General features: G+C 41.3%; 1 protein-coding gene across 3 annotated transcripts in view; it reads right to left on the bottom strand.

Annotated features, from left to right (window-relative positions):
* VAV1 (vav guanine nucleotide exchange factor 1) overlaps positions 1-15,694 on the bottom strand; it is a 131,056-nt gene that overhangs the window by 78,363 nt on the left and 36,999 nt on the right. For 2 of the 3 annotated variants that reach the window (XM_029585255.1, XM_029585253.1), the window contains exons 3-6: positions 2,657-2,715; positions 2,510-2,575; positions 2,313-2,421; positions 237-332 (exon numbers count right to left, since the gene is read on the bottom strand). In XM_029585255.1, coding sequence (XP_029441115.1) covers positions 237-332; positions 2,313-2,421; positions 2,510-2,575; positions 2,657-2,715 — 330 coding nt within the window. The remainder of the gene's footprint in view (positions 1-236; positions 333-2,312; positions 2,422-2,509; positions 2,576-2,656; positions 2,716-15,694) is intronic. The other variant, XM_029585254.1, reaches the window with a different exon arrangement.

Here is a 15,694-nt window from a genome sequence, read left to right as displayed (position 1 = left end):
CAGACCGTGAAGACCCTTTTCTGCAGGAGGCCCTTCTGAACTGTAAGCTTGCCTCCTCTATTTAAATTATTTCTAGGCAGTTCACAGACATTAAGTACATAAAATAATTCAAATGGAATGAGAACAATCTTCTGAGTGTTAAGAGTTAAGTGGTCATGGCCCCACCATGAACCTTTTCCTGACTAGTCTCCATCTTCCTGGTTAAAGCATAGAAAGAGTCAGGTGAGGGATCTTACCAGATAGATGGATTCTAGAGTACTTGTATACTTCTGCTCAGTTTGCCAGATCTCCTGTAGGCAGCAGTTCCTCTTGTCTAATTCTGTCATTTTCTGCTGAAGTTATGGGAATTACAACTTAGAGTCATGTTTGCATACTTGGCATCCATTTTACTAAGGTTTCATTGACAGACATTTTTACATAATTTCACTTTCATTATGCATTATATTTATCTAATTTTTCTCCTACACAATGCTAATACCCTCAGTTAAATCAGCTCATCTTAGTCAAGTAAGAGAGAAGTATCTCCCTCGCTGGCCCAAAACTATGGAACAAGATGCCTGTTGAGTTAAGGACCCGAGCAGAAAAAATCATTCAAAAAGAATTTGAAAACCTGGCTTTTCGGAACCACATTCGGAGGGAATGACTAAGCTATTTTATACTATTTTATGTATTTTACATAACTTGAGGCACTTAAAGTGCTATAGATTTCTCCCTCTCAGTTTTTAAAAATTAAGTATTTTAAATTGGTTTTTTTTTATATGATTGTATTTTGTGTTTTATTTGCCTACTGTTTATTTTGTTTTTATTTACCATATTTTAGGAATAATCACTAATTTATTGTTATTTATGCTTTATACATGGAAACCGTTGTGATGGCTAGACTGAATGACTGTATACAAGAGCTTAATAAATAAATAAAATAAGTATTTTATAGCTCCTCCCAGCTGACTTTAGGTCCAGTCATTGTAGTGATAGTCTATGGACACTCCAAGAGGGTTGTAAGTAGCACATTTCAAACAAATCTGAAAAAAATGTTTTCACTCAATGCACAATTAAGTTCTGGAATTTATTGCAGGGCAATGTGATAATGGCAGTTAGCAAAGCTGAGTTCAAAAAAGGTTTGGACAAGTTTCTGGAGGAAAAGTCCATAAACTAATAGCCAGCTAGACTTAGGGAAAGCCATTGCTTATCCCTGGGGATAAGCAGCATTGAATCTATCTTCTATTTGGGATCCTGTCAGGTTCTTGTGACCTGGATTGGCCACTGTTGAAAAACAGAATACTGGACTTGATGGACCTTAACCTAACTCAGTATGGCAGCTCTTATGTTTGGCTGGGGGCCATGCATTTGGGTTCTTTCCAGAACCTGCCAGTCATGGCCCTAAATCCATTGCAGAACGACAATCCCTCCCCCCCTCACCCAAAGGCTGCAAACATCGCCATTACAACACCTCAGTCCTGGCTGATCCTGGGAATCAAATCCAGAGCCCTAAGCAGCCATTAGGCTGGCTCAACATTTATTGAATGAAAATGTCTATATTTAAAAAGTCTAAATTAAGCTGTTGGGTTACTGAGAACAGAGCTGACAAGTACAGGTAATACAATGCAAGCTCTTCTTATCCTGTCTGATCTGATTTCCCACAAAGCACTGGCCTCACTTTTAATCCTTCTCTGACCATTATTACAGATGCACAGTTTTAGAATGAATCTAGACATTTCTCCATCCTTTTTCTGTATATTGATTTAATTTCTGGGCATGGCTTATAACACTTACAGGTAGCAATTCTGAAAATAAGTTGATCCCAGAGAGGAAAATATCTAAAAATAATTATTCAAGATCCCCCTCAAAAAGAGTTGGTGCAATATTTCAAATGATATATACATTAGAAGTATGACATCATCTAATGCACTGATTGCACATAAACAATATGGCATGCTTTCATTATTTTAATCATAGGCCATTTGAAAGTATCAGCAATTATTTTCTGGGAAGTTTTCTTTGCAAATAAAAGTAATTCATATGAGGTCAAATGCATAATTTGAATGGCAAGCTAAGTTTTTATTTTACCTCACATGAATTCTTTTTTACTTACAAAGAACAGCTTTGAAAAAATTAATTGCCGATACTTTCAAATGACCTAATATAAAAATAATGAAAGCATGAAAGATATAATTCGCATTGTTTATGTGCAATCAGTGAATTGGATAATGCATACTTCTAATATGTATATATATATATATATATATATATATATATAATATGAAATATTGCACCAGCTCTTTCTGAGGGGGATCTTGAATAACTACACTTACAGGTAGGACAGCAACCTCCGTCTTCATCAGGTCTTCATAGATGTCATCCCCTTCATTCTCATCAGTCTCCACACAGTCATACAAGTCATCATCTTCCTCCACTGTTTCACTGGTGAGGAAAGGAAACTAGGTCAGCACCTGAGACTATCACACATGAATTCACCAAAACATTCAGGATTTAATACCAGGTCACTTACTCAATTTGATCTGACAATCCATTGTAGACTTCATCATCGCCGATACTTTCCTCGGTGGGAAATGGACTGAAAAGAGAATATTGTGGATTTTGGTTAAGTGCTGATAAACTGATTATATTCTCATTCTCACCACTGAACTTTACTTACATAATACCCTTACTCTGTGCCAGCTGGGTCCATGATAATATTGATAAGGCATCGATGACCTGCAGACAGAGAAACCTGTTATTGAACACATTCATAATGCCTGCAAAATCAAACAATTCAACTGCAAGAGAAAATAATTGAGAGACTTTAGGAAGAGAAATCTGTCAAACATTTATGGAGATTTTTACAAGTAAAACTATAAACAAAAATTTGAAAATTCAATTTCCTCATGAATGGACATAAGTTGCCAGAATTCTACTCATAGGGGCAGATTTTAAAACTGTTATGCGCCTAACCCTTTTAAACCCGCTCCTGCACGCGCCGATCCTATTTTGCATTGGCCCAGCGATGAGCACAAGCCCCGGGACGCACGTATATCCCGGGGCCAGAGGCCTCTCCACTGCCGCTGGGCCACGGGATCGCACGCCAGCAATGGCCCATCACAGGCAAGTGTAAATTTAAAAAAAAGAGATAGGGGGGGATTTAGGTAGGGTTGGGAGGCAGAAGGAAAGTTCCCTCCGAGCGGCCTTGGAGGGAATGGGGAAAGCCATCGGGGCTCCCCTAGGGCTCGGTGCACGCAAGGCAAACAAGTGTGCACCCCCTTGCGCACACCGACCCGGATTTTATAACATGCGCACGCATATTATAAAATCGGGTGTAGATTTGTGTGCGCCAGCTTGAGCGCACAAATCTATGCTCGCATGTAGCTACTAAAATCTGGCCCATATTGTTTAAATGTACATCTTAACTTGTAATTCCAGCTAAAATCATTGCTAAACATATACTCTTATTGCCCACTCTGGACAACCTCTTGGTCATTCAGAAGGTGTTACCAAGCACTGCCCAGGCTTCACCTGCATCTCCACACATGACCCAAACACCACCTGCCAACAGGGTTCATATGCTTGCCTCTGGGCAAGTACCCTTCTTCACAAACTATCTAGGAACACTGCAACCCCACAAAACCCTGTTCACACAGTTAATGACACCTAGAGACCCAACCCAAAATTATTGGAATTACACAGTGAGTTACTTCTGCTATTCACTAATCAATTACAAACACAAGGCTAACAAACTAAGAAGTTTAAGAAAAAGGAGGAACAGTGAACATTAAAAATACAACTTGCAGACAACTAGGGGGAAGAAACAAAGATTATACAAGTAACACTATATAATTAAGATTATTTTAACTGTTCAGTGTCCAGGTAAACTCTGTTAAGTCAGTCTACAAGATAGTTGAGCAGACCTGTGTTGGGACTCTATGCTCCTAAGTCAAGACTGAAGATTATCTGGCATATTCTAAGTAAACTCCTCTCAAGATGGTTCTGTTTAACCAATTAGAACCCAAGAGACTGGCTTCCTGACCAATAATTTAATTTTCAATTTCTATTTCATTTTCACAGTGACTTTCCTCAGTCAAGGTGGACTGCAAACTCCTCCCTCCCCACAACAAAAAACATGATCACTTGAAGATTAATAGTCACCAAAAGACAAGCTAAGTACAAATTATACAAGAATAAATGTATCCTAAGTTTGTAAATTATACAAGGAGAATTTCAAGATCAGTACAAATTATTTTAGTACAAGATTGTAAATTACATAAGAATAAAATTAACAACCATGTCCTGTAGGGATCCCTTAATGAAAAATAAAAATGTCTTACTTCCAATATTTTGAGTGGACTATTTAACTGTATAAACAAGCAACCATCATATAGTTGCTTGTTAATTTCTCTTGAACTCTAATTTCTCTTGAACTCTTAATTTCTCTTAATTTCTTAATTTCTTAATTTCTTAATTCTCTTGAACTCTGTCTAAAACGCGGGCGTTTTAGACAGAGTTCAAGAGAAATTAAGGAAACAGCAAAACGTCTTTCCTCACAATGTTCAATGTGAGCATTTATTTCTTCAACTCAGCTCTGATATAAAGATATTTTACTTATTATACTTCCATTTTATCATCAAGTATTCAGCATGAACATTATTTCCTCAGCTAGTACCTGATTGAAAAATATTTTACTTCTTTCTTTTTCTTCCTTATAGTAAAAATGAAAAGTCCAACTCACTTAAGCTCCTAAAACTAATTTATGGAAAGACATAAAAGAGAAACCGGTTCTCATCTTGACTTCTTCCACATTGCCCTGCTATTCTGCTCTGCTCCATCACAGCTTCTGACACTGATAGTTGCCAGCTCCGCCATTTTATACCCAGGAAAACCCCAGGTGCTAATCATGGGTTAAACCATGTGTTCAGGTAAAACAAATATGCACTGGTAACAATAGGATGCATCTATGTGAACAACAATATTTCTGGACTCTATGAATTTATTGTCTGCCATTCTATTTTGTCGTTAAGACCATAAGGCTCTACAGTATATCCAGAATTTTTCCCTTAAATTTAACTTACCAATGCGATCCCCTGAACACATGGTTTAACCCATGATTGACACCTGGGGTTTTCCTGGGCTTTCTGGGTATAAAATGGCGGAGCTGGCAACTATCAGTGTCAGAAGCTGTGATGGAGCAGAGCAGAATGGCAGTGCTGGAAAAGTCAAGGTGAGAACCGGTTTTCTCTTTTTTTTTATGTCTTTCCATAAATTAGTTTTAGGAGCTTAAGTGAGTTGGACTTTTTGTTTTTACTATAAGGAAGAAAAAGAAAGTAGTAAAATTTTTCAGTCAGGAACTAGCTGAGGAAATAATGTTCATGCTGAATACTTATGGATGATAAAATGGAAGTATAATAAGTAAAATATCTTTATATCAGAGCTGAGCTGAAGAAATAAATGCTCACATTGAACATTGTGAGGAAAGAAGTTTTGCTGTTTCCCTTGAAGGAGTGTTCTCTGAAATGTATTTATTATTTATTTAAAAACTTTTCTTTACTGTCATTAAGTTAGGTACCATCATAATGGTTTACAATAAGGCACAAATAATGGAAAACATAATAAAATCTATCATTAAATAGGTGCCAAGAATTTATGGTAACATGGCTTGTTTATAATTACTCATAATTGGAAGTGTTGTATCATGTTATATCATGTCCATTCTTTATTTTAACAGATTTTAAAATTCTAAAATCAAGAGCAAACATTTAAAATAAAAATAGAATATATACCTGTGTAGATTGGGGTAGGGTGCTTGAGTGTTAGAACATAAGAACATAAGAAAATGCCATACTGGGTCAGACCAAGGGTCCATCAAGCCCAGCATCCTGTTTCCAACAGTGGCCAATCCAGGCCATAAGAACCTGGCAAGTACCCAAAAACTAAGTCTATTCCATGTAACCATTGCTAATGGCAGTGGCTATTCTCTAAGTGAACTTAATAGCAGGTAATGGACTTCTCCTCCAAGAACTTATCCAATTCTTTTTTAAACACAGCTATACTAACTGCACTAACCACATCCTCTGGCAACAAATTCCAGAGTTTAATTGTGCATTGAGTAAAAAAGAACTTTCTCCGATTAGTTTTAAATGTGCCCCATGCTAACTTCATGGAGTGCCCCCTAGACTTTCTACTGTCCAAAAGAGTAAATAACCGATTCACATCTACCCGTTCTAGACCTCTCATGATTTTAAACACCTCTATCATATCCCCCCTCAGCCGTCTCTTCTCCAAGCTGAAAAGTCCTAACCTCTTTAGTCTTTCCTCATAGGGGAGTTGTTCCATTCCCCTTATCATTTTGGTAGCCCTTCTCTGTACCTTCTCCATCACAATTATATCTTTTTTGAGATGCGGCGACCAGAATTGTACACAGTATTCAAGGTGCAGTCTCACCATGGAGTGATACAGAGGCATTATGACATTTTCTGTTTTATTAACCATTCCCTTTCTAATAATTCCCAACATTCTCTTTGCTTTTTTGACTGCCCCAGCACACTGAACCGACGATTTCAATGTGTTATCCACTATGACACCTAGATCTTTCTTGGGTTGTAGCACCTAATATGGAACCCAACAGTGTGTAATTATAGCATAGGTTATTTTTCCCTATATGCATCACCTTGCACTTATCCACATTAAATTTCATCTGCCATTTGGATGCCCAATTTTCCAGTCTCACAAGGTCTTCCTGCAATTTATCACAATCTGCTTGTGATTTAACTACTCTGAACAATTTTGTGTCATCTGCAAATTTGATTATCTCACTCGTATTTCTTTCCAGATCATTTATAAATATATTGAACAGTAAGGGTCCCAATACAGATCCCTGAGGCACTCCACTGTCCACTCCCTTCCACTGAGAAAATTGTCCATTTAATCCTACTCTCTGTTTCCTGTCTTTTAGCCAGTTTGCAATCCACGAAAGGACATCGCCACCTAACCCATGAATTTTTACTTTTCCTAGAAGCCTCTCATGTGGAACTTTGTCAAATGCCTTCTGAAAATCCAAGTATACTATATCTACCGGTTCACCTTTATCCACATGTTTATTAACTCCTTCAAAAAAGTGAAGCAGATTTGTGAGGCAAGACTTGCCCTGGGTAAAGCCATGCTGACTTTGTTCCATTAAACCATGTCTTTCTATATGCTCTGTGATTTTGATGTTTAGAACACTTTCCATTTTTCCTGGCACTGAAGTCAGGCTAACCGGTCTGTAGTTTCCCGGATCGCCCCTGGAGCCCTTTTTAAATATTGGGGTTACATTTGTTATCCTCCAGTCTTCAGGTACAATGGATGATTTTAATAAGTTACAAATTTTTACTAATAGTTCTGAAATTTCATTTTTAGTTCCTTCAGAACTCTGGGGTGTATACCATCCGGTCCAGGTGATTTACTACTCTTCAGTTTGTCAATCAGGCCTACCACATCTTCTAGGTTCACCTTGATTTGATTCAGTCCATCTGAATCATTGCCCATGAAAACCTTCTCCATTACGGGTACCTCCCCAACATCCTCTTCAGTAAACACCGAAGCAAAGAAATCATTTAATCTTTCTGCGATGGCCTTATCTTCTCTAAGTGCCCCTTTAACCCCTCGATCATCTAACGGTCCAACTGACTCCCTCACAGGCTTTCTGCTTCGGATATATTTAAAAAAGTTTTTACTGTGAGTTTTTGCCTCTACAGCCAACTTCTTTTCAAATTCTCTCTTAGCCTGTCTTATCAATGTCTTCCATTTAACTTGCCAATGTTTATGCTTTATACTATTTTCTTCTGTTGGATCCTTCTTCCAATTTTTGAATGAAGATCTTTTGGCTAAAATAGCTTCTTTCACCTCCCCTTTTAACTATGCCGGTAATCGTTTTGCCTTCTTTCCACCTTTCTTAATGTGGGAATACATCTGGACTGTGCTTCTAGAATGGTATTTTTTAACAATGACCACGCCTCTTGGACATTTTTTACTTTTGTAGCTGCTCCTTTCAGTTTTTTTCTAACAATTTTTCTCATTTTATCAGTTTCCCTTTTGAAAGTTTAGCACGAGAGCCTTGGATTTGCACACTGTTCCTTTTCCAGTCATTAAATCAAATTTGATCATATTATGATCACTATTGCCAAGCGGCCCCACCACGGTGTTCTGCAGATCGCTTTTCTTATTCCCTGTGTTCTACTCTCCTTTCTCTGTTGTATGCCTGTTTAAATAACCATGTTTTTAAATGTTTTCTGAAGGTTTTGATGTCTGTAAGCGGATCTCGACGGGCATGGAGTTCCATAGCATAGGACCAGCTAAGGATAGTGCTCTTTCCCTTACTTGGGTTAGTTTAGCTGTTTTAATTGAGGGGATGGTTAGTAATGCTTTATTTGCTGATCTCAGGTTTCTGTTAGGGACGTGTACTGTTAAATGCTGTGGTGTCGGGTGTTTTAGACAGCGTTCAAGAGGAATTAATGAAATGAAGTCATCAGCATAAGCAAGCATACTCGGAATCACTGTGAAGATCAGCATGAAGTTGCTTAATAGGTAAGTACACATTTGGTACATTTAAAAAATTTTCCAGCAAAAAAAAAGAATAAAGAACAAAAGGGAGGGAATTCACAGCACAAAAGAGTGAAAAAAAACCCAAATATTCAATTGACTGATTATATCTCATAGCACACCAAAGCTTGTAAGTATGGGTTACCAGATAAGATATACTGACCCTGTGCTATATGATGGTCGCTTGTTTATACAGTTAAATAGTCCACTCAAAATATTGGAAATAAGAAATATTTTTATTTTTCTGTGATTTATTTTTTCTTACATATAGAGGTTCGCATAATTTAGTTTTGGGATCCCTTAATGAGCATCCAATATGTTAAATGAACTGTAAATAATGAAATAGGTTCATTGGTCATAAATAACTAAATATTAACTTTAAAACTTATAATGAACATAATACACAGGAAGTGTAACTGTGATGGGGTGCCATGTGTGAACTCTCACTGACATACAGATATCCAAACGCACTCTTCAACTCTTTACAAGCTCAATGAGCACTGGGGATGGAGAAACATAGAAGTGATGGCAGAAGAAGACTAATTGGCCCATCCAGTCTGCCCAGCAAGCTCCCACATTTATTTTCCCACACTTATCTGTTTCCTCAACCACCAAGTTAAGAACATAAGAAAATGCCATACTGGGTCAGACCAAGGGTCCATCAAGGCCAGCATCCTGTTTCCAACAGTGGCCAATCCAGGCCATAAGAACCTGGCAATTACCCCAAAACTAAGTTTATTCCATGTAACCATTACTAATGGCAGTGGCTATTCTCTAAGTGAACTTAATAGCAGGTAATGGACTTCTCCTCCAAGAACTTATCCAATCCTTTTTTAAACACAGCTATACTAACTGCACTAACCACATCCTCTGGCAACAAATTCCAGAGTTTAATTGTGCGCTGAGTAAAAAAGAACTTTCTCCGATTAGTCTTAAATGTGCTACTTGCTAACTTCATGAAGTGCCCCCTAGTCCTTCTATTATCCGAAAGAGTAAATAACCGATTCACATCTACCCGTTCTAGACCTCTCATGGTTTTAAACACCTCTATCATATCCCCCCTTAGCTGTCTCTTCAGGGCCCTTGTTGGTAACTGTTTGATTCAAATTTCCTGCCACCCCCTGCCATTGATGCAGAGAGTAATGTTGGAGTTGCATCAAAAGTGAAGAATAAGGCTTAATTGTTAAGGGTAGTAACCATCACATCAAGCAAGTTACCCTGATGCTTGTTTACCCAGACTGCACAGATCCATGCCTTGGATGTTGTCTGAATGTAAATCCTCTTTTCCACATTTCTGGGGTTAGGAGGAGAGGGGTAGAGAGAATTTTCTCTCTAACTCCTCCCTCCTTTCTGCCCTGGTGATTCTGATCTTCCATCCCCATAAATTCCCCCCAGTCAGGGGCTGATTCCCAATGATGGACTGGCCCGGGGATTTGCCGCCCCGGAGATACCACGAGGTCTGCCTAGCGTGGCTCTGTCACAGCTGTGTTTGGCAGACTGACTAGAGTGACCGGCCCACCGGGGGATGCCCGATCCCCCAATAGGCCAATCCACCCCTGCCCCCACTGTCTTAAAGCCACTGTTTCACCCCCTCTTCTCTGGTGATCCTCAAGTCCCTCCTCTCTCTCTGGAAAATTACTCTCTCCAGCCGCTCTTCTCAGAGGGTACAAATCTCCTCCAGTGAGAATCAGCTACCTCGCCCTGGCTTGGGGGTAGCAGTAGATTCTTGCGCACTGTTTGCTGGCCTCAGTCTCCCGGGTCAGCGGTGTGAGGCCTGGAATTCAGAAACATAGCCTGTTCTTTGCCTCCATGGGGGTGGAAGGAAGGGAACAATGCCACATGAGCTCCTTACGCACTCTTCTCTCTCCCTCCCACACTACACCCACTCCTATCCCCTCCCCTCTTCTCATTCATTCCTTCTCTGATCACTTAACTCAGTTTCACTAATCTCTTCACTCACACCTCAGTGTTTCACTGATCTCTTCACTCACACCTCAGTGTTTCACTAATCTCTTCACTCACACCTCTTAGTTTCACTAATCTCTTCACTCACACCTCTTAGTTTCACTGATCTCTTCACTCACACCTCTTAGTTTCACTGATCTCTTCACTCACACCTCAGTTTCACTAATCTCTTCACTCACACCTCAGTTTCACTGATCTCTTCACTCACACCTCAGTTTCACTGATCTCTTCACTCACACCTCAGTTTCACTAATCTCTTCACTCACACCTCTTAGTTTCACTAATCTCTTCACTCACACCTCTTAGTTTCACTGATCTCTTCAGTCACACCTCTTAGTTTCACTAATCTCTTCACTCACACCTCTTAGTTTCACTAATCTCTTCACTCACACCTCTTAGTTTCACTAATCTCTTCACTCACACCTCTTAGTTTCACTGATCTCTTCAGTCACACCTCTTAGTTTCACTGATCTCTTCAGTCACACCTCATAGTTTCACTAATCTCTTCACTCACCTCTTAGTTTCACTGATCTCTTCACTCACACCTCAGTTTCACTAATCTCTTCACTCACACCTCTTAGTTTCACTGATCTCTTCACTCACACCTCTTAGTTTCACTGATCTCTTCAGTCACACCTCTTAGTTTCACTGATCTCTTCAGTCACACCTCATAGTTTCACTAATCTCTTCACTCATATCCTACAGCACTCTCCCCCACACAACCAAACACCTTTCTGATCCCATCGCTCGCTTGCCCTCCCCTCCTTTTGATCTCCTCACTCATACCTCACAAAATCTTTAATGCTCTTATTAAATCTTTCCCCCTCTCCCCACACAACCCATAGCCCCTCCAAGCCCATCATTCACTATTTTGCCCTCCCACATCTCATCACCCACTCACCCTCCCCTCCATTTGTTTATCCCACTCAATCTCTTGCCCCAGTACATCACCTTACTCATTCTTCTTCCAATCCCTTCACATCCCCTCATTCACTCTTGGCCCCTTCACCCTCAATGTGATCACCAGCAGCAGAGACGGCAGGGCCTGGGAAGCAGGAAGGCAACACACCCAAAAGCAAAGGACCCTACAGGCATTCACCCCAAATCTTTTTTAACCTTGGTTGTTCTCCCTCAGTGCCTCAAACTTGCATAGAAACTGCAGAAAATCATAGCTATGTGGCTGTCCTCATCTCGGGGCAGGCAGCTCTAACACTCTTTGCTCTACTCTGCTTTCTCCAAGGGCTGGGGAGCCCAAAATATCCGTGCAACTGTTGGCTCTGTTCTGTTTCAGCAGGGGAGCCAGAACCGATTTAACCATGAGCTTTGCTCTGCTTTCAGGACCCAGAAAAAAAGGTAGCAGGATGCTCTTCTGCCACAAAGGGGAGGGGAGAGAATTAGCACAGGTTTGAAATGTGTGAGCACTAGCGCCTTTCATCCAGGCCAGGGGTTGACGTGTTGACAATTGGTGCTACTTCTCACCCGTTTCACACCTGTGTTAATTCACACTTTTGATCTCTTTGCTCTGCACTGTTGACTTCACTATCACCCTTTCCCCTTTTGGGAGCAGGATGGAGTGGGAAGGATTATGTAAATGAGGCTATTAGCTAATCACCCACGATGCAAAAAAAGATTCCCATGTGGAAAATGTTACTCCAGCCTGGGACTGGCGTAAAGGTACCGTATGCCATGCTCAAGGGTGCGTTAAAAGAAAAATAAATACTGCAATACTAAGCAGGAGGAATCAAAGCAGATTTAGTTAAAAAAAAAAAAAATCTGGATGCTCACTAGACAGACACAAGATACAGGGTGCGGACCGTGTATCTTGTGTGTCTATGCTGGTAGCGGGAGAAGACGGACGCTTATCTATTGAGCATCTATTTTCCCAACCCGCTTGTCAGCCACCACTCCTGTGCTTTTGATGCAGAGGAGGCGCTATGGATGCACACATTTTCCTTAGCACCTCCTTCTTTGCACGAACCCTAATTCAAATATTGGATCGTGTGCTTGGCACGTGTTAGGAAAACAGGAGCTCAACACTGATTGCCCATTTTCATAAGAACAGAGATAAGAACATAAGGTGCCCTGCTGGGTCAGACCAAGGGTCCATCAAGCCCAGCATCCTGTTTCCAACAGAGGCCAAAACCAGGCCACAAGAACCTGGCAAGTACCCAAACATTAGATAGATCACAAGCTACTATTGCTTATTAATCATCGTAATAGCAGTTTATGGATTTTTCCTCCGGGAATTTATACTTATTTCTGCGCACAAATATTGCATTGGCTCCTTAGTGGGTTAAATAATTTGGGAAAGTCTCCTGAAAACTCTGGATGTAACTAAGAGGATGCTGAAGAACAAACAGAATTTATCTTAACAGTGCGGGTTTGTCCAATGATGATTTTTATTTAATTCTTTTATATACCGACCTTCATGACATGAGTCATGTCAGATTGGTTTACAATGAACCAAGCGTTAACATACATTATTCCATTATCCCAACATACATTATTAACATACATTAATACATATAAACATGCATTAACATGCATTAACATGCATTAACATGCATTAACATACATTATTCCAACATACTCATTCCTACCCCCTCCCTCGGAATACCTTGTTACCCCAAAAAGCCAACTCTTATCAGTTCTTACCAGTTTAGGACACGTTACTCCCCATGCTTAAGCTGTATCCAAGTTTTTCTCTCCCCATGTTCTATGTAAGACAACTTTGTCACTGTTATTTGAACTTCGGTATAGAAAAGTTTATAAATAAATAAATAAATCAACTGTTTAACAATAGGGCTTTAACAGGAGTCAGAAAGTTACATTTAACAAGGTGTATCAAAAACTTGGACGCAGGAAGGAAGAGGAAAACTGAACATTGCACCATTAAAGCTCCTGGAGGGAGGTGGTGGTGCTTGTGGTCCAAGCTTCAGGTTGGATTAAGGCAGCAGAATAGCCCTTTTCAGTCCTGGCTGTTGGTATATTTGCCTACAGGTTAGCTGAAGAGTTTATAAGGGAAAGGTGCTCTTCCAGGGCAAGACACAAGAATCCCCATTTCAGCACAAACGAAGCACGAGTAGGGTTAAGCAACGCTCTCGTGTCGGACAACAGAAATGCAAGTTCTCAGTGTTTCCTCCAGCAGAATAAACCTTTCCTCTGGCCCGAGCCCACCAAACACTGCACGAGGCTGACAGGTGCGTGCAATTTATTTCATTTATATACAAGCACCTCAGAAGAAGTTAGCATAAAGGGAGAGGCTGGAACCATTTAAAACTTTTTCAACTTGCTTTGCTAAGGCTTTTTCCCCACAGGCATGAAATGGGAGAAGAGTAAATCAAGCCCTTTATCTTGGGTTTGAGTGTAAATTAGATTAAATGTTCCATATGAACTTCAGTCACTTCCCTCTGTGCTCAGCTTTCCTTCTGGCACTGCCTATGGGTCCAGATCTTGACTTTTTTTGTCAATTCCATACCTGGGAACTCTGGATTTGATCCAGAGACTCAGTTTAAAAACCCAAACTCAAGAGTGTCCAGGGGAGCACCAGGATCTCCCTTCCAAGATGCTGTTTTCCTGCATCCCTGCTGAGCATGGGGTGGCCACGAGGACAGAGTCTGAACAGGAGGCTGCTCTGTGCTAATTCTCTGCCTCCCACTTCTGATTGGTTTCAGCAATGTATTCATCTCCTGCATGGTGCAGGAAGAGAGCAGGGGTATGAGAGGGGCGAGGGCGTGAGAGAGCGAGGCAGGGGTATGAGAGGGGCGAGGGCGTGAGAGAGCGAGGCAGGGGTATGAGAGGGGCGAGGGCGTGAGAGCGAGGCAGGGGTATGAGAGGGGTGAGGGCGTGAGAGAGCGAGGCAGGGGTATGAGGGGCGAGGGCGTGAGAGAGCGAGGCAGGGGTATGAGAGGGGCGAGGGCGTGAGAGAGCGAGGCAGGGGTATGAGAGGGGCGAGGGCGTGAGAGAACGAATACATGGAGAGGGATGAGGGAGAGAATACAGGAGGAGCCAGAGGAGAGATTAAAGATGGTAACAGGAGCAGGAGAGGATAAGAATGTAGGGAGGGAATAAGAAGAGAGAATGTGTGGGGTAGGGGAGGGAGAAATCCTGAGAGAATGGGGAGGAAACGTGGAAAAGGGGAAGGAGGAAGAGAGGGGCAAGCGAAGGGACCAGAGATGGCAGTGAAGGAGGAGAGGACTCTGGGTGTGGGGATGGGGAGAAATCTGGCAGGATGAATGGAGGAAAGTGAAAATGGAGCAGATAGAAGGGAGAAACAGACGGTGAGAGGAAATGAAGCCTCTGCTGTGGCAGGAAAGAGAGAACTAACTGAAACACACAGGCCAGAGAAGGAGGCAGACACTCAAATCAGACACCAAGGATTGAAACCTCTCATTCTGACAGACATTAAGAAGGGAGAGTAGAGGAAGATAGAAAGTCTGCACACCCCCTCCCTCCCTCCATCCTGCACAGAATCTTATGGGGGGAGAATGGAAAGAGGTTACCACCCTGGGGGAGACCGAGACGCTCTGCTCTCAGACTAAGGAAATCCCTGCAACTTCAGTTTCATCATAAGAACATAAGAAAATGCCATACTGGGTCAGACCAAGGGTCCATCAAGCCCAGCATCCTGTTTCCAACAGTGGCCAATCCAGGCCATAAGAACCTGGCAATTACCCAAAAACTAAGTCTATTCCATGTAACCATTGCTAATGGCAGTGGCTATTCTCTAAGTGAACTTAATAGCAGGTAATGGACTTCTCCTCCAAGAACTTATCCAATCCTTTTTTAAACACAGCTACACTAACTGCACTAACCACATCCTCTGGCAATGAATTCCAGAGTTTAATTGTGCGTTGAGTAAAAAAGAACTTTCTCCGATTAGTTTTAAATGTGCCCCATGCTAACTTCATGGAGTGTCCCCTAGTCCTAGGGAAGCTCCCGTGTGCCTCCCAGTCTGGTTTCATCCTTCTAGGGAAGCTCCCGTGTGCCTCCCAGTCTGGTTTCATCCTTCTAGGGAAGGTCCCCTGTGTCTCCCAGTCTGGTTTCATCCTTCTAGGGAAGCTCCCCTGTGCCTCCCAGTCTGGTTTCATCCTTCTAGGGAAGCTCCCCTGTGTCTCCCAGTCTGGTTTCATCCTTCTAGGGAAGCTCCCGTGTGCCTCCCAGT

The sequence above is a fragment of the Rhinatrema bivittatum genome, chromosome 19, assembly GCF_901001135.1.
Source record: "Rhinatrema bivittatum chromosome 19, aRhiBiv1.1, whole genome shotgun sequence".
NCBI classification, from domain to species: domain Eukaryota; kingdom Metazoa; phylum Chordata; class Amphibia; order Gymnophiona; family Rhinatrematidae; genus Rhinatrema; species Rhinatrema bivittatum.
Note: the sequence above shows the minus strand (reverse complement) of the source record. Positions and strands in the feature narration are given on the sequence as shown.